This window comes from Venturia canescens, chromosome 8 (assembly GCF_019457755.1).
Source record: "Venturia canescens isolate UGA chromosome 8, ASM1945775v1, whole genome shotgun sequence".
Taxonomy (NCBI): domain Eukaryota; kingdom Metazoa; phylum Arthropoda; class Insecta; order Hymenoptera; family Ichneumonidae; genus Venturia; species Venturia canescens.
In genome coordinates, this window is record NC_057428.1 from 17,485,839 (window position 1) to 17,509,772 (window position 23,934).

General features: G+C 39.3%; 2 protein-coding genes across 2 annotated transcripts in view; one reads left to right on the forward strand and one right to left on the reverse strand.

The window, feature by feature from the left end:
- The window catches only part of LOC122415144 (myc protein), a 31,676-nt gene extending 11,615 nt beyond the window's left edge, over positions 1 to 20,061 (forward strand). The window contains exon 3 of the mRNA XM_043427038.1: positions 16,307 to 20,061. Coding sequence (XP_043282973.1) covers positions 16,307 to 16,965 — 659 coding nt within the window. The 3' untranslated portion in view covers positions 16,966 to 20,061. The remainder of the gene's footprint in view (positions 1 to 16,306) is intronic.
- Positions 1 to 23,934, reverse strand: part of LOC122415254 (uncharacterized) — a 179,796-nt gene that overhangs the window by 52,367 nt on the left and 103,495 nt on the right. The window lies entirely within an intron of this gene.

The window sequence follows — 23,934 nt, forward strand, 5'->3', positions numbered from 1 at the left end:
CTCCGTCCAACGTTCCCCCGAGCGTGCTGAAATTTCAATTTTTCGGGTTTTTTTTTGGTTCTAAACAGTCAATAGCCCGAAATTACCTTTTCTTTGGGACAAATAACTCACTTTTTCGTAATCATACTGTTCCGCGGAGGGGACACGAGAAAATTCGACCGAATTACTATAATCCATTGGTACCAATTCGACGAATGTGTTTTTTTCTATTCTTACAAGACCGCGATAAAATTGGGACTCTTGACAAATTTTTGTATGGGGCATTCCAGGCCAAATCGAACAGTTTCTTACTTTTTCGGTAAAAATTCACACTTTTACAGTGATTACCCATTTTCATTTTTACAATTATCATTGTTTTTTAACTTTTGAACTCGGTACATCTTCAAATATTTTCAAACTCGTGTCATTTTACATAAGCTGAATTGAAAAGTATTTTTTTTTTTTTTCCAATGGGAAAAAATAATTGAAAGCGAAAAGATCCCACTTTGAAAATTTCAGAGAACTTGTAGAACGTGTCAAAGTTTCTCGTGGAGAAATGAACAAAAATTCGAATTGGCAACCATCCCAAAATTTTCGTTTTTTATCTAAATTATCAAAAAAAAAAAAAAAAAAAACGTCGAAGATGGCTTGTATGACCTTTCGATATTTTTTTTTTTCTGTAAAGTACATCCGAAGACAAAACTTTTTTTAAAAAAACCTCCCAATAAGTGAATTTTCGAAAGCGTTGTGTCAATTTGAACAAAAATAACGCAATTTTTTTGAAAAATTTATTTTTTGCGTCGGGAGAAAAAAATTTGAAAAAATTCTGAAAAATTTCTTTGCTACAGTAAAAAAAAGATAAAAAGTTTGCGGGAAATCGAAAAGGGTTCAAAAGCGGAATGCCCCATGTACAATCGCATTCTTTTTCTATGTCTCCCTCGGGCACTGCAATTTATTTAACGACCATTCTCCCACCGGGCTGTTTTTCTTTTCTTTGACGTTGCGTTTTTTTTCTTTTTTTTTCTTTCTAGAATTATTTACGAGGGAGGACGAAAATTGAGAAATTTGATTGCACCTCTCGTTCCTTTATTTTTCTTATTTCTCTCGAATTCTTTGAGCGCCGAACCCATTCAGGCTCCTCTCGAGTTTTAATTACTGTATTTGTGCGAATGTTGTGGGGAAGTCCAAGCATCTCGTAAGAGTCAACAGGACGAGAAACCCCGGCGACGAAACGCGATAATCTCTAGCGCCGGATAATTGCCACGATCTCTACATAGAGAATTACGGCATCGGAGCAGAGAAGGATACTTATTATAGCCGCGAGTGAACAAGGTTCACCGACGAATCGCGGTTTCAACACCTCGTTCGAACGTCTCCGCACGCCGCGTCGCTCCCTCCGCCGCCGCCGCTCTCGACCTCCGCTGTACAACGTTGCAACTGACGCGCATTGCTCACAGCTTGCTCGTTTATTAAAACGAGAAACGAAAGATGACCGAGCACTATTCCCGGAAACTATTGCTTCTACGTATCATTACGCTCATAAATACTTCTCGTTTGGAATAATAAAAAATAGAGAGGACTATTCAGAGAGGGAATAAGAAGCAATCGACTATATTATTCCGTGGAAAATACGTCGATGAAAGATTCGCTTTGGAATATTGTTTCTGCTGCAAATTCGCCTCAAATTCGTAGGTCCATTTTTCACCAGTTTAAAAAAAAAATTATTATTGTTATTTTTTTTTAATTGTTTTTCCAATATTCTTTACGAATGACATTTCCGATCGCTTTAGAAAATGAAAGGTTCATTTTGGAATAAATTTCATTCTCGATACTCGCAACGCGATTAATTTATCGCGATTCTATTCGGTTGTTGAAGCATCGAATGATCGTTGCTGAAAATCAGCGAGAGTCGATTCAATTTCGAGCCACGTGGATGATGGTTTTCGTGTTTTTAAATAAACTTAAAATTGTGCAGCGTTTCACGGAAAACGATGCTTCCTTAAAACGCGTTTAGAACTCGTCGCGAATAACGACAAAAAAGTATTTCCGTTATTCCCGCGTGTTATTTCTTACTCGAAAAGATATGGGGAGCTCTGCTTTACGCACGCACACATTGAGCGACCTTTTGAATCAGAAACTCGAACGATAAGCAGAAACTTTGTTTCTACGGAAAATTGCTAGTCCGACAGACGTATCGCACGTCTCTCGCATACATTTGCCGCCGCCTATCAACTATTTTTCCTCGTTCGTCACGTGCCATTACAATGTATCGCTTCATCAGTTCCACAGTATCGGTCTGAGAAAAAATTTCTGCTTTTTTTACCGAACATCGTTTCCGGCTATTGACTGAAAAATCCGTTGGAAACGAAGATGAGGAATTTTCAATTTGAGGAGGGCTTTGAAAACGACATTGGGGTAGATCATGCCCGAAGAATCGTATTTTATGGGTGTCGAAATTGGACCGATTTTTACTTCCTAATTAAAGATATAATCACTTTAAATTAATTTCCGAGCTATTAATTCGAAATTGTAAATACATTTGTTGAATTTATCGTCTGACGAATGAAATTCCAAGCCATTAATTAATCCATCTAATAATTAATTAAATTCTAATATCTAATAATTAATTTATATATTTTTATAAAAATTTTTATTTTAATTAATTTATATATTTTTTATTAATTAAATATAATTATTAATCCATCTAATAATATATCTTTATTACTGGTAAAACGATCGTCTCGAATTTTATCCCAAACCTTCACTGAATACTTCGTTGTTATTGTGTCATTTTCTCCTAAACTTCGTAAGAAGCGTTCATTCGTCAAATGGAAAGATGAGCGACTTTTTACGCATAGTCTCACAACTGTTTTTCTTCATATTCAAATACGTTAATGTCAACAACGAATAAGACGAAACCGCGAAAATTTGATATGCGTCTCGCAGGCCACCAGCCGTTTATGTGTGAATATCGCGGCTTTCTTAATAAAATCGTTTCGTGCCTGAACTACCTTAATACAGAGAATTTCTAACCTTTAATTAGTTGAAAAAGACGCGATGCGGAGCGACGAAACTGCACTTCCAATGGCTTCGTATAGAAATAAAACGGACGAAAGTGGAGAAATTTGAACAGAATTTATCGAATTTTCGATGCAACGACGAATCGAAGATTCAATGATCCGAAAAGAGGCTTTTCACATCGCGTTAACGACAGAGACACATCACACACGGAGGAACTCGAGCACGTGACCAGGTCGCGTGGAATAATTCGATTATGTCTCGTCATCCGCGAAGGCAAAGTCAACTTACCCTACCTGTGACACTCAACACCCGTGTATATATGCATGTACACGCGTCTGTGTATATTTACATCGACGAGCAGCACACGTGTGCATACAGATATTTCAGACGGTTCGGTTTATTTCGACAGCTTTAAAATACTACGAGAAAAAGTGATTTTATTCGCGCACTGTCAAGATTTGACGAAACATTTTGACTTAATAATTGACTGGAAGATGCGACAATTCTTTTGAAAAGTTAACCAACTTAATTCGGTTACAATGCGAAATGGAAACAAGAAAAAATGCAAAAAAGATTAGAATCTTTTCGTTATTTACTACGTCGATTCGTAAAGTGGTTTTTTCTCGTTCACGCCAGAGGAGTTAATGCTACGCGTGTTGTAGCACAAGCTTATAGTACGAGTTATTGAAAGTATGTGCGCACACATAGATCGTAAATGCGTGAAAAAAAAAAAGAAAAAAGAAAAAAAGAACACGCTGAGCGCATCTCCGCTACAGCCCGCTGACGTTCTGTGACGCAATTCATTCATTCATTCATTAAAGTTGGAGTGCGTGGGAGAGCGCGAAAGCGAGCGAGCGGGAAGAGAAAGAGAATGAGCGAAAGGAAGAGGAGGGAGAGAGATGGGGAAAGTCGAGAGACTCGAGGCGAGACGGGAGAAGAGACGCCGAGAATCTCTAGGTATATGAGCGAGCGAAGATTTTCCGCTCTTGGCAATTCGAAATAGTGATTTTTTCTGTCAAAAAGAGGCTCGAATCCCAAGCACTTTTTGCCTCTCGTTTCCGCTTCGGGGAGAACGAAAGTAAGGGAAAATGAAAAAGTACTTTTCGCCGCTCTCATTTCCGGGGTTCAGGGGATTTTTTCACCGAGTTGGAAGAAGATCGAGGACCGATGCTGCTCGCCCTCCTCAAACGAAAAGAGGTATCGATCCAAAATCAACTTTTTTCACGTCATTAAAAGAGGCCCCGAAAGACGAGGAGACGGGATTCCTAAATATTGGGACTCCGCCGATACCACCGAGGCTTCACAGGCTCCGAGAGAATTCAAACGCGGCGGGGAGGAAAGTGCGGAGGGCCGTTGGCGCGCGGGGCTTTCGAAATGTCAGACGCAAAACCTGATTTCGGAATGTCGACCGACCACCGCTCGTTTCCTCTCTCTCCGTTCTCCCTCCGGCCGAGCTCCGTCCCAGGCATCCCCCTTTATTTAAATATTCTTTTTCTCCATTTTTCGTTTCTCCTTCGGCAAACTCATTTTTCTCCTGCCGGCACACCCTTCCGACCAATTTTTTTCTTTCTCCTTCCTCCCCCGCCGCGTCGGTATCGACGATCGAGAAATTTGCCAACGTGCCTCGAGGATATTAGACCGCGATGGAAAAACGTGCAACAATCCTCTGACGAGAAGGAACCGCTAAAATCATAACGAAATCTCCGATTCGAAAAAATCATCATTCTTATCGGCCCCCTTATCAGCTTTTCTCTTGTTTACCGACGCGTCTCTGATTGCGACAATTATTCAGTGCGTCTCCGCGAGTTTTTCGGCATCGTCCAGCAACGAACATAAAACCGTCGCAGGCATTCTCAGCGATATTTATTCAAGAGAATCCTGCTGCGAGTATTCTCAAAAAGGCAGCGACGCCCGCGAGAATTATCGAACAATCTTTTGTCGCCTTTTCTCGCCCTCGTATCTGCGTTTTCTCTCAATATTTATTCGAGGGTGAGAGCCTCGTTTCAAACGTCTAAATGCTCCGTATATATGCGAATTATTTAATTAGTTGGAAAGTCAATGAGACTTCGCCTCACTTGTGCCGATAATTATTCCAGAATTAATTACACGATGTGAAATAACGCGTGTACGTTATTAATAAAACGAATTACGACGGGGACTCTCGCGCGCGCTCCTTTCGTAAGCTTTATTGCATCCGATGATTATCGTTTCTCTCATAACTTCATGTCGAGACACGTGAAAAGCTGTGAGAACAGCGTCTGCAAAATCGATCGAGAGAGTATCGAAGAAGAAAACAGAGAGAGAGAGAGAGAATCATTCGAAAGTGTCTCCAAGGAATGCTTTTTAAGCAAATTTTTGCAAAACCATCGACACGAATGAATATTCACGCAAAACAACGAGGGCGAGCGCTTTCAATTGATTTTTTTTTTCATCATCATTTTCTCGTATTTTCTATTGAAAATCCGAGAATTGTTGCTATATTTTGAGATGAGAAGATTCGATGAAAAAGCAGTGCGAGAAGTTGGGCTATTTAATGCTTAATTCATCCGGTAACCATTTCCTCGTGCATCGAACTCGCCCGTATTCATTAAAACGTCGAAAAAAGGAAGAATATTATATAGAGTTTATTCCCGCGGGTCTCGGTTTAATTTGCATACACACGTGTAGGAACTTCCTTCGAGCGTTGTATCTAGGACAGGAGGAGTCTGTGCGAGTTGCAGGAGGAGATGAATCAGACAAACTCTCTGTGCATTAAAGCGATATCCGCGTGGGTGGACGTCGACTCGTGTGGGAGTGGAACATCGCACATTGCGGTACATTGGCTCGTCACGCCTTGAGACGACGATAACAAAAATATCTCGAGATGCTAGTTTCCCGGTTCGTATTTCCCGTCCCATTCGACAGGAAAAAATCGATTTTTCCATCGCTCCACGTTCGTCAAATGATTTTTCTTCTCCCTTCGATTCTCGCTGGTGTCCGAAGAGATGCGCATTCGCGGATGATTCTTGATCGACTTTTTATTCGAACAGCTTCCCGGTCTCCGGGTCAATTCGACTAAAATCGATTTCGCATCGACCCCGATCCATTCACACTGAAAACCCAGATTCCTCCATTCGACAGTGCCACACGTCGAGGTACCATCGCGCGACAATGAAAGAAAAGAATAACGAGCGTTCGAGGGCGTCAAGAAAATGAGAAAAATTGTGGTGCAGTGTCGAGTGAAGAGTCGAAATAAAAGTCATCCTCTCCTCTGGCTTGAACCGCCTTGAACCGTGATTTCCGGCTACCTGAGCCCGCTCCCTGATTTTTCGTAACTGCATTCTAAGGCCTTTTAATGATATGCGAAATAAAAAAAATAGCGTAAACCATAGGGCGGGTCTCGAAAATTTTCGAAATCTTCAACCCCCTTAAACCGTACTTTCCGGTCACTCAATTTCTTTGATTTTCTTTTCTTACTACATTTGGATCCAACCTAACTATGTGGGAAATAAAAAAAAAAGCGTAACCCATAGGGTGGGTGATAAAAATTGTTCAATAATTCAACTTCCTCAATTCATATTTTCCGGTTGTTCAAGGTCTGCCAAACTTTGTGCATCTTATTTCTATAACCATTCGAACTGACCTATGGAATAAAAAAGCTGGCGTGACAACTTTGAAAAAATTTCGATTTCGTTGTTTTCCAACGATGGTAACTTCAACATCATAGGATATTCTTATCCAATAAGATCGTACCCTCCTCGTTACTGACCCAAAACGGTGCGAGCCCAAGAAATTCAGTGGTCCAGGTGCCAGAGCACGTTACCAGAAATCTTACCGTTGATTTTGGACGATTCTTCATATGCTCTATTGATATAATTGATTAAAAAAACAAAAAAAAATTAAAAAAAAAATCGTTTTCGTTAATCGTTGAATCCTTGATAAAGTTTGGGGGTGGAATTGAAAAATTGATCGTATTGCCAACGAATTAATATCGTTTTGCCTTCAACGCAATGACCTTCTTCAGACAAGACCTCAGCGTCGTTGCGGGTGGGGGAGCAGAAGCTTCGAACTTTGTCAGCCAAAACGATGAACAGTATTATGATTGAATACAGTATTGCCAGAAATTCTCTTTCTTTCAGCCATAGTTGAATAAACTCTTTGCTCGGTGATTTTATTTTGCAATTTATACGTAACATCGTTTCGGTCAGTGTGTTTAAATACTCAGTGATGGGGTCGTCGTAATGATGAAAGAAAACGTCGTCCATTATACTCGTGGCCAGAAAATAATGTAAATCATTGACCGGCGATCTCCGTGCGCAAATTTGAAAATCAAGCTGCGCAAAAAGTCACGACTATCTCGTTTGTTTTATTCATTATATATTCTCCTTAAACTGGGCATTTTGATTGATTTTAACTTGAAAATCTTTGAAATCTTAAAATTTCAGTGATAGTATGAACACGTATGGGAATTGATCACAAATCTGGAGTCCTCAAAAAATCACAAACTTACGAAAATGTAGTCAACGATATTCCCTTTGTCGTCGTATCGGAACATCAAGTTGTTTACGCACACGTCGCCACGATTGAACGCGTTGAATTCGTTTCCTTTCGGCACGCTTGTCCCAATGTACTTTCGACAACTTTTTTTCCAATCGTGCTACTCTTCATCATTTATTTTCGTAAGAGATACGCACCTAACTTCGAGTTCTGGCCGGTTTTGCACTTCGGCTGCGAATATTTCGAAGTCCTTCGTAACGAACTCTACCACCAAATTGATGGTGTTTTTGTCAGCCTGTTTGGCTTCGTCAAGTTTTTGATAAAATTTTATGAAATTCGGGTCCTTTGTAATGAAATTCGAATAATGTGTGACAAAATAACGAAAACGATTGAAGTGGGGATGAAATGACTTTGGAATTTTATCAACGACTGTTCTCGTACCTTTTCGTAAAGTGCTACGGAGCTAGCATGAAATTTGGCTAATCCTTTGAGGACGAGACTCGAACGATCGAGGTCAAGCCCAACCCGTCGTTTGGCAACATGAAATCCTGCAGCTACCATATCTTCGAGTACTAAAAACGAATGATTTCCAAGTTGTGTGTATAAAACTCCTGGACTCAGACGATAGTCTTTTTCGTTTAAAATCTCGTGCATTTTCACCAGAGTGCTTCGCATCATTTCGATTTCTGCCTTGAATTCGTTTTGGGCGACATCCTTTTTTTGTTTTCATTCGAACAAAAAAAAACGATCGCTTTCAACGTTGAACATTGCCAGAAACTGCTCTCTTATTCAAGATTTTCGATTTTAACGATAATTTGAAAGTTCAAAAGAAGAGGGAAGCTTCTCGAAATCATCGACGTTCATTGAATAAAAAAAAAATATTTTTCATAGAAGTGAATTCACAAAGCTTTGACAATAATCATACGAGTTCGTTTTGATTCAATGATACCTTGACGAATGCGTTTTCTTACCGGATGATCAGGAAGACCGCCTTGTTTAAAAGCAACTTTGATAACCAAGTATTTATTTTCGGTTACTTTGCGTCCAGACGGACCGCGCGTCAACTCGACGCGGACTCGTAAAACATCACTCATGAAATTTTCACCCCGTGCCACCGCAGCTTCCGACGTGATACTTCGTACTTAATGAAGTAAGTACGAACAAACATTCGGGAAATGCGCCCTTGCACGCCCTTCAGAAGGGACTTGATTGACTTCTTTGCAATCCATGTGTGCATTGACGCTTCAATGACGTTTTACCACCGACGCTCCGAATCCGAACCGAAGAGACCATTTGTATATACTGAAGAGACCATTTAGTTTTATATAATACTTTGTACTTTAACCCTTAAAGTGCGCACTGGGTCGTTTTGACCCATACGTTTTTCTTTCGCCGTTTTTGCCACGAAATACATGCTCCACTTTAAGCAAATATTTTGGCATTAAATTTTCGTTTTTACGAAAACAACCAATTGCAGCCATAAAATATGGACACTTAACTACAAAAAAAGTCTCTACAGAAAAAAATGCATATTTACGGAGATATAACGATGCGAAAACGCTATGGCTCACATTGACCCAGTGTTCACGGATAAGTTGATGGCAGAGGTGTGCACTTTAAAGGTTAATGCAGTAAGTACTAATAAACATTCGCGAAATGTGCCATTGCACGCCCTTAAGAAAGGACTTGATTGTGAAATATTGATGACGATATGATTCAAGAATAATCGACTTCTTGATCCATGTGCGCATTGACACTTCAATGACGTTTTTCCACCGACGCTCCCAATCCGAACCGAACAGACCATTAAAATACGGAGTATCATGTCGGAAGCTGCGGTGGCACGGGGTGAAAATTTCATGAGTGATGTTTTACGAGTCCGCGTCGAGTTGACGCGCGGTCCGACTGGACGCAAAGTAGCCGAAAATAAATACTTAGTTTTCAAAGTTGCTTTTAAACATGGCGGGCTTCCTGATCATCCGGTAAGAAAACGCATTCGTCAAGGTATCATTGAATCAAAACGAACTCGTATGATTATTGTCAAAGCTTTGTGAATTCACTTCTATGAAAAATATTTTTTTTTATTCAATGAACGTCGATGATTTCGAGAAGCTTCCCTCTTCTTTTGAATTTTCAAATTATCGTTAAAATCGAAAATCTTGAATAAGAGAGCAGTTTCTGGCAATGTTCAACGTTGAAAGCGATCGTTTTTTTTGTTCGAATGAAAACAAAAAAAGGATGTCGCCCAAAACGAATTCAAGGCAGAAATCGAAATGATGCGAAGCACTCTGGTGAAAATGCACGAGATTTTAAACGAAAAAGACTTTCGTCTGAGTCCAGGAGTTTTATACACACAACTTGGAAATCATTCGTTTTTAGTACTCGAAGATATGGTAGCTGCAGGATTTCATGTTGCCAAACGACGGGTCGGGCTTGACCTCGATCGTTCGAGTCTCGTCCTCAAAGGATTAGCCAAATTTCATGCTAGCTCCGTAGCACTTTACGAAAAGGTACGAGAACAGTCGTTGATAAAATTCCAAAGTCATTTCATCCCCACTTCAATCGTTTTCGTTATTTTGTCACACATTATTTGAATTTCATTACAAAGGACCCGAATTTCATAAAATTTTATCAAAAACTTGACGAAGCCAAACAGGCTGACAAAAACACCATCAATTCGGTGATAGAGTTCGTTACGAAGGATTTCGAAATATCGACAGCCGAAGTGCAAAACCGGCCAGAACTCGAAGTTAGGTGCGTATCTCTTACGAAAATCAATGATGAAGAGTAGCACGATTGGACAAAAAGTTGTCGAAAGTACATTGGGACAAGCGTGCCGAAAGGAAACGAATTCAACGCGTTCAATCATGGCGACGTATGGGTAAACAACTTGATATTCCGATACGACGACAAAGGGAATATCGTTGACTACATTTTCGTAAGTTTGTGATTTTTTGAGGACTCCAGATTTGTGATCAATTCCCATACTTGTTCATACTATCACTGAAATTTTAAGATTTCAAAGATTTTCAAGTTAAAATCAATCGAAATGCCCAGTTTAAGGAGAATATATAATGAATAAAACAAACGAGATAGTCGTGACTTTTTGCGCAGCTTGATTTTCAAATTTGCGCACGGAGATCGCCGGTCAATGATTTACATTATTTTCTGGCCACGAGTATAATGGACGACGTTTTCTTTCATCATTACGACAACCCCATCACTGAGTATTTAAACACACTGACCGAAACGATGTTACGTATAAATTGCAAAATAAAATCACCGAGCAAAGAGTTTATTCAACTATGGCTGAAAGAAAGAGAATTTCTGGCAATACTGTATTCAATCACAATACTGTTCATCGTTTTGGCTGACAAAGTTCGAAGCTTCTGCTCCCCCACCCGCAACAACGCTGAGGTCTTGTCTGAAGAAGGTCATTGCGTTAAAGGCAAAACGATATTAATTCGTTGGCAATACGATCAATTTTTCAATTCCACCCCCAAACTTTATCAAGGATTCAACGACTAACGAAAACGATTTTTTTAAAATTTTTTTTTGTTTTTTTAATCAATTATATCAATATAGCATATGAAGAATCGTCCAAGATCAACGGTAAGATTTCTGGTAACGTGCTCTGGCACCTGGACCACTGAATTTCTTGGGCTCGCACCGTTTTGGGTCAGTAACGAGGAGGGTACGATCGTATTGGATAAGAATATCCTATGATGTTGAAGTTACCATCGTTGGAAAACAACGAAATCGAAATTTTTTCAAAGTTGTCACGCCAGCTTTTTTATTCCATAGGTCAGTTCGAATGGTTATAGAAATAAGATGCACAAAGTTTGGCAGACCTTGAACAACCGAAAAATATGAATTGAGGAAGTTGAATTATTGAACAATTTTTATCACCCACGATATGGGTTTCGCTTTTTTTTATTTCCCACATAGTTAGGTTGGATCCAAATGTAGTAAGAAAAGAAAATCAAAGAAATTGAGTGACCGGAAAGTACGGTTTAAGGGGGTTGAAGATTTCGAAAATTTTCGAGACCCGCCCTATGGTTTACGCTATTTTTTTATTTCGCATATCGTGCAGTACCTCAAAAGAGTTACCGCACGAGGTTTCAAGGTTACGTAATGGATGCATACTAGAAATCCGATGGATGACATTTGACAGGTGTGGGTGTGTGGTGCATGACAGCCACTCAAGCAGTAGAGACTGCTGGTTCTCGCCTGAAAAAGCGGTAAAAAAAAATAACCAATTCATGTTGTTTATACAAAAGAACGATAGTTCTTCGTACATCTCCAGCGATTTTTATCGTTGGGTGGTTCAAAGTCAATTGAACTCTCCAGCAGTGAAGACTGTTGGGTTCTCGCTCGAAAAAGCGGTAAAAATAAATAAACAATCCTTGTTGTTTATACAAAAGAAGGATAGTTCTTCGTACATCTCCAGCGATTTATATCGTTGGGTGGTTCAAAGTCAATTGAACTCGCCAGCAGTGAAGACTGTTGGGTTCTCGCTCGAAAAAGCGGTAAAAATAAATAAACAATTCATGTTGTTTATACAAAAGAACGATTTTCGTTCTCTAAATGTCCAACGATTTTCATCGCTGGGTAGTTCATCATAAGTTGAACTCTCCGGCAGTGAAGACTGCTGGGTTCTCGCTTGAAAAAGCGGTAGACATAGATAAACAGTCGAATTGAAAAAAAAAAGAAAATTTTACCAGCATTATTGAAAATTTCGCATCTTCCTTCGCTGTTTTTTTCTCCAGTTATTTTAGCTCCCTTTCACTCTATCTTCTCCAAAATTTCAATATCCACACGCTCGCAGCGAGTCCGGGGCTTCGACGTGTCCACCGATGTGATAAACCAATGTCGATAATTTTTTTCAATGAATTTTTAAAAGCTTCTTTCTCCTTCATTTCATGATCGATTTGGATGCAATAAAGCTCAAAACGTGTGTGTTTTTTTATTGCCGTTGGGCTGACATTCGCCAAATCGCGATTCGATCGATATTTACTGAGTTATTCTACAATTACTCCGATCGTAATACGAAATGAAAAAAAATTTCAAAAAACCCTCATGTCCGGCGACCTGAGATTTTCCCCGATTTTTTTGTAACTGCATTTTAAGGCCTGTTAACGATGCCAAACTTGGTGCATCTCATTTCTATAACCATTCCAACTGATCTATGGAATAAAAAATCTGGCGTGACAAGTTTGAAAAAATTTCGATTCCGTTGTTTTCCAACGATGGAAACTTCAATATCATCTCGTCGTCGTTATGTAGGACGACGAAACTCCTATGCGTGCATCTATATAAACTCGATACATACGGACGAGCTTATATATAAATGATCAAGTATATAGTGCAATATATATACACAGGGAAGTGATACGACAGGGGGAGGGAGCATTGAACTTCCAAGGTCGCTCTTACGCGACTCTGCACGTGCTGCCCGAGAGAACGTTGACGTTGACCCCGGCTACAGGCTTATACACACACTCATGTGCTACATTATATATACAGACGTAAAGGGAATGCGGCCACCCTCGGATCCTCGTGCATCACCCTCGCTCTGTTCCTCGCTGCTTTTTCCTTCATTCTCGTAACTCTTAATTTTCGTCTTTTAATTCTCTCCTAAAAAGGCGCTTATCAGTTTCGTCAACTTGTTTTTATTCCGGAGAAAGTCTGATGAAAATGCGGCTCGAAAATATTCGCTGTCTTTCAGCCACTATGCAATTAACGACTACTTAAACGGGGATTAAGTCGACGCGAATTTCCATGATTCGTTCGATGACTCCCGCTCGGTTCATGGCTCGTTACCCCGAGCCATAAATTATCAATGAATTTTACGGGTTTCGTGTCATTTTTTTCCTCGCGTGACTCACTCACTCGCGCTACTATTTTTCTAAAACGTACGAGCGTGGCGTTCTGTGCACGCGTATACAACATTCATTTCACTCCCGTCTTCGGTCACAGCCAACTCGTCCCGGCGTCACTAAAGTTTTATACTTCCGGGATTCCCCTCGTTCGCATTTTCTCCTGTCTCTCTCTCTCTCTCTTTTTCTATATACATTTATATTTGCACGTAACAGAAAAAAGGCATAGAGACGGCTGAAACGACCTTCCCCTCGCATTTTTTTCATCGAGTGTTATCCTCAATTACGCCCCTTTGTGTGTTGACACTCTTCATAAAGACACACGCACATGTACCACCCCCTCGTTTTAGTGCTCTCGAAATATGGGTTTCCCCATCGGAGCTCTTCCGAGTCGTTGCCAAATTACGACCACGTGGGGTCTCACTACTTTTTCCCTTCACCTTGCGATCCCTTTTCTTTCTCTCTCGGAGGAGCATCGCTATCGAACGGCGTACGAAACTGCTCCGGGACATTAATTTATGAACATTTTGCGGCACCATCCTGTCCCATTTTTTTCTTCGCTCTCTCTCTTCAACAAGTTTGAAAAATTTTAATTTCTTGACTAATTACACCGAGAGACGCTCTCCCCGTTTTACTCTTCGAACGTTACACGATAAATGAGCGAGAAAATTCGAAAATTCCATTGCCATAGGAATGGAGATAAATCGATTGAACAAAACCGGTGCAAAGTTCCTCAGCGTCCGGCTGAGTTTTCAGTAATCCAAGAATCCCAATGAATTCTGTTGCTTGAAAATTCACTTTCTGAGAAATTTTTTTTTTTCACTCGGAAAAAGCCATTCTAGAAATTCGTTTGGCGAAAAGATTCCCGCGGATTTTCAGCTCGATTGGCAACTACCAGCTCCCGGAAGTCTATCCAGAAATCGCATACGCACTCGTTGATTAAAAACTCGGCCTTGTAATCAATTTCCGAGTGGCATCGAGCAATACTTTAATAACAATGAGAGAATAAAGTACGATGAACGAATAGTCAGATAAGCAAATGACGAAATCGGTCATTGGAGTATAATGAAGGTAATTCGTAGTCTTGGGACTAAATTAAATGGGTTGAGTCCGGGCGTTGACGAGGCACACATTTATGGGGCATTCCAGGCCAAATCGACCACTTTTGAACCCGATCGCTTTCGAATTCGCGGAAAATCTTTTCATCTTTTTCCACTGTACCAAAGAAATTTTTCAGAATTTTTCAAATTTTTTTCTCCCGACTCGAAGACGGTTATGAATTTTTCAAACAAAAATTGTGTTATTTTTGTTCACAGTGACGTAACCCTTTCGAAAATCGACTAATTGGGAAGTTTTCCAAAACGAGTTTTGTCTTCGAATGTACTTTTCAGAAAAAAAATATCAAAATATCATACAAACCCATCTTCAATGTTTTTTGTTACAATTTAGATGAAAAACGAAAATTTGGGATGATTGGCATTGGATTTTTTTTTCTCTTCTCCATAAGAAACTTCGAAATTTCCGAAGTGGAATCTTTTCGCTTTAAATTCGTTTTTTTCCATTACAATCAAATGTACCGAGGATCTTAAAAGTTAAAAAACAATGATAATTATCAAAACAAAAATCAGCAATCGTTGGAAAAATTTCATTTTTTTTTCTCGCAAATATTCGATAAAATTAAATTCACTTGAAACAAAAACAACCCCATTTTTTAAAATTAACCGCTATTTCCCAGTCACGCAAAAGATTCCTCCGGTACAGCAGAAAAAGATAATAAACTGGTCGATTTGGCTTGGAATGCCCTTTATCTATCATGTATGTATATAATAAACAATAATCGTTGCGTCAAAAGTCCATTGAACCCTCACCCGGTGCGTACGCGCTATCTCGGGCACGTGTATCGCATTTGTACTATTATAAAAGCAAGGACAAAATCAGCATGGGTCACGCACGCTTAAGCATGCCTTGATGACGACCATCTTCGGGGCTCGGCTCCCCGCGACTTGGCATCTACGTGTTTTGTTCGGTTCTACGCGACACGACGACATTTATCTGTATACGCGCAAATGGGAAAGATCCTGCACATTTTAAGTCATGAGAGAGTGAATTTGCTCGAGTCGCGGTCATTAAGGTCGTCGAACAAAGCTTCGCGAGCAAATCGAACCCCATTGACTCGCTCTCTATTTTTCATGGACGCGTTCAGCCCACCTGCAAACACACGCGAGGGTGCTCTTTTGTTTCCTTTTTGCGCGGGCCGGGCGGGGGGGCTATTTAAAAGCCGAACTTATGCGGGGTCTCTGCCCTTTTGCTAAATCGATACGCGCGATGCCTCGACGTCGTCGAACAAAGCCGAGAGCCAACCAAATAAAACGCTTTCCTCGTATTCTCTTTGTCCGCACCCCGAATGAAAATGATATCGAGTTATGCGCGCGCGCGCGCGCACGCTCGGGGATTCCTGACCTCGTTACAACCGGGACAAGGTCGAATGCAGCTCGCTTCGCTTTTTCCTTCTTCTATACCCGCACCTCCTGCGTTGTCTCAGGCCCGAGCTATAATCATCGCTTATATCCATACGCATGAGCATATAAATACAGTTTTACGCGAGCCTCTTCACCGTACGACGAGCCACTTCCGGCTCTCGTGACACGAGGCGAAACTTGGCGGGTGATACGAGCTTATCGCTTTTGACGTTAGCACTCACACGAGCGAAGACTGTTTTACAATAACGCGCCACGGTCCGCGTCGTTCACAGAGTTGGGACACTCGGTGGATAATCGCAGGTTCAGAAATATTTTGGAAAATGGATGCAATCGAAGTTTGCACTGCTTCATCCGTTCAACCGAGTCCCAAGAAATGTCTGGCTGACGAACCGCGAGCTCCCACCCCATGTCGAATCGATCACCAACGTCGAATGTTATAATGATGTTTTTTTGTTTCTATCAATGTTACAGAGGAGGAAATCGACGTGGTGACGTTCGAGAAGCCATGCAGACCCGCGGCGTTGCCAACGTATCCCAGCATAGCGGATCAACAACATTTTCAATTGACGGTAAAGAGCGCCCTGAAGGAGAAACCCGTGACGGCGCCACGGCCCCGTGGTCGGCCACCCTCGAATGGTACTCCGCGAAAACGTAGCGCACCGAACGACTCGAGACCGACGAAACGCGCGAAGCATCGACCCTATCAGAGCCGTTCGAAAGTAACGAAAAACAATGCTCCACCGACGCCAGTCACGTCACCGTTGAAATCGTCATCGCCGATTGGAACACTGCAAACGAGCGCGGGGGCGAGCGCGCCAGGAACGTCGAGGAGCTCGTCGTCGGACGACGAGCCAGACACGGAAAAACGAAGTTTGCACAACAATATGGAACGCCAGAGGCGAATAGAGCTGAGGAATGCCTTCGAGGATTTGCGTTTGCTCGTACCGGAAATCGAGGACAAAGAGAAGGCCCCGAAAGTCGCAATTTTAAGGCAGGCGGCTATTTACTGTGATAAATTGACGGAAATCGATCGAGCCACGAGCGCTAAAGTCATCGAAATGAAAAGACGACAAGAGAGGCTCCGAGCGAGGCTCAGTCAACTCAGAAGAAGTTTAGCCATGACTCGTTGAGAGTCTTTTCCTCCCCCCGATCCTTGAAAAAACAAAAGGACCCGTTAAGAACAGACTCTTTCCAATGATCCCCCAAAACTGCCCTGGCTTGATTTCAGGGCGAAGGAAAAAGCTCGTGTGAAAATTCAAAATCCCTCGTTTCGAGTGTGTTACATCTGTTTTTCCGCCTCTCGAATACGGAGAGTGAGAAAAAGGAACGAGGAGAAAAAATAAACATTTTCGTTTAGCCATCGCGATTAATTGAAAAGTTTTTATTTCGATTGCGCATTTCTTCGTATTTTCTTTCATCCGAAATTTCGCTATTTTTTTATGCGATTGGAAATTTTTCTTATGTTTTCTTTCCAATCACACCCGTGAAGAAAAAGCCCGACAAAGTACGAAAAAAGGGCACGGTTTTCAGTGAAAAATAACGCACGCGAGGGACGCGATGAGCTGCCTGTATTATTTGGCTAATCTCGCGATCTATCTTCGAGAAAAGTGGAAGGAAATAAGACAAAAGAAATGAAGAAACTACGTGAGAAAACGAGGAAATTCCACGAGTCTCCGGACAGACCGGTTTGTCGCGATTGTTCGTTTCAGCGTTAACGTCAAACGGTCGCACACTTGCATACGAACCACACATCGACCCACCCATAAATATACATATATATATATATATTTTACGCGCTAATGTACATAGATGAAAGAGGAAGAAAAAATTCACACTTATGTAAAGCTCCGATACTCGCTTGTTTTTAAAAGAAAATGGGGAAAAAAATAAGAGAATACGAAAAGAAACAAACATTTTTTTCATGCTGTATAGACGCAGAAACGTGGGGCGATTTACTATTACTATTATTATTATTTTTTTCTTTTACGATCGATCGTTTGTAGTGCGGAAGGTAGTGGGAAAGAGCGGAAATGAAGATGGAGGCAGAGAGAGAGAGAGAGAGAGAGAGAAAAAAATTGTTGATTCGTGATTTTTCATAATGAGAAGCAAATATTGCTTATTATCAATGAGAAGAGGAAAACGAGGAGGAAGGGAAGGAAGAAAAAACAAGAAAATCTTGTGCTTCAGGATTATTCATCGCTTTAAAAATAATAACGATAATGATAATAATAATATTGATAATGATGATAATGTACGATAGATAACGAATGTGTAATCATCGAGATAGGGCTTTCTTAAGGACCGGAAAAAAAGTTTATTCGAGGTAATATTATTACGATGCTTTACCTAGGCTAAGCTATGAATCGATTGCTTCACATTTTTTTCTTCAATTTCATCATCACTTTCGGGAAAAACCCAAAAACAAAAGAGTAAGCGAAAATAATACGGAAGAATTGGATCGTTTCAAATTTTTCGAGAAAATCACCTTTTGTACTCGTCTCCGTGACGAATATTCAAAGGAGAATATTGATTGCTTCGAACTCGGTTGTCCGTGGAAATTTCGAGGGGGAAAAAAAATACGTTTCCACGATAGAAATGATTGGTAGAGGGAAAATAGTAATGGGAATAATAAAAGAAAAAGTAAAGCCGTTAACCAAGTCACCGTGAGTCGCCTATATATTTTTTCTACACGACGAAGATCGTTGCTTGGCACGAATTCACAAACTATAGCCTATTTAATAAACAAATAAGTTTATAATGATACACGTATAATACACACACACACACACACACACACACACACACACACACACACACACACACACACACACACACACACACACACACACACACACACACACACACACACACACACACACACTCACACACACACACACACACACGCGCGCGCGCGCGCGCGCGCGCGCGCGAATATAAATGTAGAAATATATTTTCTACGAAGAATGAAAGAAACGTAGTTAGGAAATAGTGAAACGATGGGAAGATGAGAAAATAATCGACCTAAAATAATGACAGAAGACTTTTTCAACCTCGGACAACCCCGTTTCGTCAATTCAAATCTGCCAACCTTCCATCTTTTTCATTTTCAATGAATTTTCAATTTTTCCACTTTTCATAAAAAATAAACAAAAACAAAAATAAATAAACAAACAAACAAACATAAACCAAACTCACAAATTCTTCTTCGACCTAACTAACTTCCACGTGATAGGATTTAGAGTTAGAATTAAAACAGAAGTGAAAACGGTTAGGAATGAGGAGAGCTAAAAAATTCGCTGTGCGAATATCCTATATCGACGAAAGAATTTTCCATTTTCTTTATTTACCCTCACACCCGAAACTCGACGCGCCTCGTACTCCCGAAGAAAAATTTCTCGTTTTAGGAAATGAGATGAGCCCCACGGGGCGTAGACTAAATACAATACAAAAATAAACAATTAAAAAAAATAAAATAAAATAAACATGCCACGATACTCGCTATTGAAACAAAAGAGAAAACAGTTTTGCCATTGTTCGTTCGTTTTTTCCACGTTTCGAATTTTTTGTCATTATTATTATTAATAATATTATTATTACTATTATTTTTTATTATAATTTCTATCATATTATGATAATTACAACGATAGTTTTTACGCTTCGTTTAGTTCTTTGTTCCATAAAAAACAAAATAACAAATCGAACGAAAGAATCGTCTCGATTACACGCGAATGAACGGATTACAAGTTTTTTTTTTTTTCTTTTTTCTCCTTTCGGTTTATCGTTGCGTGGCAAACCGGAAGGGGATTGCCCCTCACGAGGAAGGAGAAGAAGAGATTCTTCGCGAGAGCAAGTGCGAGTGCATGAAACAACCAAAGGGAAGAAATGAGTCCGAGGGCAATAAGATATTGTGAAAAAGTAAACGGGGAAGAAGAGTCGGTAAAGTGAAGGAATAAGCATGAATATTACCGGAAGTCATTGTAATATCTCGGTTGAAGACCCTGAAAGTGCACTTGCCTCGCACGAATCCTTCCGATCTTTCCTGCCACTTGGTGATTAATGTTCATTTCTCTGTCCAAATGACACATTTTTAACGCGTATACATAGTGTATATAAAACAAAAACAAAAAGTTTTTATACTTACATTATACATATATACATTTATATATGTATATGTGCATGTAAAAATTATATATCTAAGTTTATACAATAAGTATATATATATATATGTATGTTATATATATATATATATATAATTTGAAAGTTCCGGAGGTTGATTGATGGAAAAAAACGAAAAAAGAAAAACGCAGAAAATAAGTAATTATTGATTTGGAATAATGATGATAATGAATAAAATTGGTGCAGAGAACGGAAGAAATGAAAATGAAACAATTGAAATGAAGGGAAAAAAGGAAAGAGTTAGCGTGATAATAATCTTATTATATTGTTATATCATTTTAATTGATTGTACCATTGCTTTGATTTATTCTTGATACGACTTTATTATAACTATGTTTATTATAATTACTACTATAATTATTATTGATAATTGAATAGGTTTATATCGATATAATTTGACGTTCTATTAATGCAGATTGCGAAATGTCTCTAATGCGAGCAGCAGACGAAGCGTGGAAGTTGGTTTATTCAACGTTTTTAGTTTGTTTGTTCGATTTTTCTATTGAAACGATTATAAAAAGATTTTGTTCGATTTATGAATTATATATTATTTGAGATATAAGAGAAATTGATTATTGGACGTTGCTCGAGATTGGTTTTCGGTGGGAGTCGCGATTTAATTGTGTAATCGTACGGGAAAAGAGAGGAGACGGAGAGTAGTGGCGAGCAGTGGTGGCGAACGGAGAGACGAAAACGAAATCATGCAAGAAATATTGGATAAAAAAAAATATAAAAGAAATAAAAAAAAAAAATAATAAAAAAAAATAGTACAGGACGAAGAAAAATAATGTGTTCATTAAATTTGTAGGTAACAGTATTCGATTAATCGCTTAAACATCGCTACGTTGCGAGGAGAGAAAAATAAGAGAAGAAATAAAAATAAAGGGAATGGGAAACGACGAGGGGGGAAGAAAAGAAAGGGAGGGAGAGAAAAAGAGAGGAAGATTGGAGAAAAATACAATAGCAATGCAGGCTAAACAGGAAACTCCAGGTAGCCACACAATAGAGTAGCGGAAAGACGGGTGAATAATAAATTTAAGAATAAAAAAACTCTTCGGGAGAGAGAGAGAGGGAGAAGAATAACGTCTCCCGAGGGGGGAAAACTGAGAGGGGAGGGGGAATAAATAAATTGTAGGGAGGATAGAGTGGGCGAATTTATTCGAGGGAAGTTGAATGAATTGAGATGCAAGTAGGATGAGAGAAAGAGAGAGAGAGAGAGAAAACGAGCAGGTAAAAAAATTTACCAATAATAACTCGAGGAGAAGACGGCTCTCGTGAATTTATCGTCGTGCAAAACGTGCGCGTGCATATCGTTGCACACCGACGACTAATTAAGCCGGTTCGATACTGACGTAAAACAAAAAATGGGTCTCCGTTTATAATTTTATAAACATATATGTATATATGATTATCGAGTCCAAGGACGTTTCGTGTGAGAAAAAATCGCTCGGTTCAGCCAGTGCAATTTTTTGCTGTTCAAATCTTTGCCTGGCCAGGTTGATCGCAATTTAAAAAATTGCTTCGAAGCCGCCTGTGCTACAAACAATTCGAAAAAAAAATACATCAATGAAAACAAACGAATTGGAACTGTCAGAAAAATTTGTTGGTTTTTTGTTTTTCGTTTTCTTTTTCACACACACACACACACACATTTTTTCTCTCACCTCATGGAGTTTAATTGATCTTTAAAAGTTTACCGGAAACGTGGGAATGCGAAAGAATTTCGAAAACGCTTCTTCGAGCCCTAAATACATTTGGAGCGACGTCGAAATTTCATCGGTATCAGAGAAATATCTTTCTCCCCCTTTTTTCTCAGTTCCAAGAAATCTCTCTTCGCCTCGCACTCGCGCGCTCTCTTCTCCTGTCGAAGGATAGTACACAACGGATTTCACACCGAAGACGAGAGTGAACCTTGCGAAGTTTATCTTCGTATTCGAGGCAAAATATTTAAACGGAGATTTAAGAATTCGGCGACGAACGCGCGGGAATGTACCCATTGAAGACCACTCAAGGTCGAGTTGAGACGAAATTTTCGTATTTTCTTTACTATTTTGGTGCGCCGATAGCGCGAAATGAACATTTTGAAAAAAAATCTCTTTCTCTCTCGCTCTGTCTAATCTCCCGAAGCAATGTTTTTTTTTCTCCTCCGTTTCAATCCCCCGTACACATGTACTTTATTTACATTTTTTTTATCGCGGACCATCGCTCAAGAAACCGCGAAAGCTTTGCCGGTGACGAATTCTCGGTCGAAAAGAGAAATTAAATTCGTCCCTCGAAACACGGTGTTTACGAAGTGAAAAATACATAATAGTAAATGACGGCGCGCCATTGTCTCTCTCTCTCTCTCTCTCTCTCTCTCTCTCTCTCTCTCTATTTCTGGATTTGCGTCCGTGTCGCAATGTAGCTTTTAACCGGTAAAATTTGTGGCGAGTTTTACAATTTCGAATAACTTTGGGAAATCATTTTTGAATGAAAAGAACAACAAAAATTATAAAAACGCTGGAAAAAAAATGATCGATGACAGAGATGAATGAAAATACGTAGTTCTGGTTATATACACGATTTATACGCACGTTGTGTACAAGCAAGCGAAGATTTTGGGTGAAGGAGGAAGACGCTCGAAAGACGGGGAGAATTTTACCTCAGGAAATTTTTGTTCGTTTTTATTTTTGTTTTAACTACTGATACAATTTACGAAAACGAGAGAAGCAAAAGAAAAAAATAAATAAATAAGAAAATAAGAGACGGCGAAGAGGGAGGGCCGTCGTCGTCATTATAAAGAGTGCAAACGTACCTGTTAGCCACATAGACATTAAAAATAATAGATTATAGATTTAAAAATGGGGGAAAAAATTTAAAAAAATATTATCGGTAAACAAACGGACGATAAAGTTTATGACTTTTTCGTCGTTGCTGCGTTTTTTTTTTGTTTTTCTCGCGAATCCGACGAAATCTGCTAATCGAGAATTTAGGTATCGGCGTCTATATTTTTTACCCAACAGTTCATTGATAAGCGGCGCATTTAATTACCTTTATTGATAATGTTTATTTCGTTTTTCATTATTATGATTTTTATTTTTCACTCTTCGGCAAGTTATATTTCTCGTTTTTTTTTTATTATTATTTTTTCAGCTTTTAAGTCTTCGATCGTTCGTAGTTGAATAAAAGAAAACAATGATGTTTGAATATTACGTTTTTTTTCTTTTCTTCCCTTCGCCTTCCAGTTATTTCTTCTTTTTTTTTCTTTTTTTTTTTCTTCTTTGACGTTTCGTTGCTAGGCCTGACTACCGTTCGAACGAATTTTTATGAGATCGAATTTTGCGGTCTTTTCTTATGTTTTTGAAGCCTTTTTTTTTTGGATTTCTTCTCAAATTATTTTGCACCATCGATTGAAAGACTGCTTGATTTTTTTTTTCAAAATTCTTCCATATTGCAACGAGGCTTGATGGGGACGGAAACACAAACATAACATATATATATATATATATACATATTTATATATATGGAATGTTAAGTGCTGTTCGCTTATCTAACGTGTACGATAAAAACCAATAACGATAATATTTAGCCTTTACGAAACCCTAATGATAAACGAAATGGAAATAACGCGATGCTTCGAGTGTTTCATAAGACGATAGGCGCTTATACAAGTACGAGAATAAAAATTAAACCGAATACATAAAATGGAGAGAAAAGGAGACCGCAAAAGAACAGGGAAACCCCCTTGAGGCAAAATTTTCATGAATAATAATAACACTAATAATAATAATAATAATAATAACGATAATGAGAATATTAATGATAGCAGTAATGATAGAATTAGAGACGATACGTTAGGTTTTTTATTCAGAGAAGATCAAATATTTTTTATTTAACCCAATTTATTTTTATACGTTACGAGAGATGGAGAACGAAACGGGCAA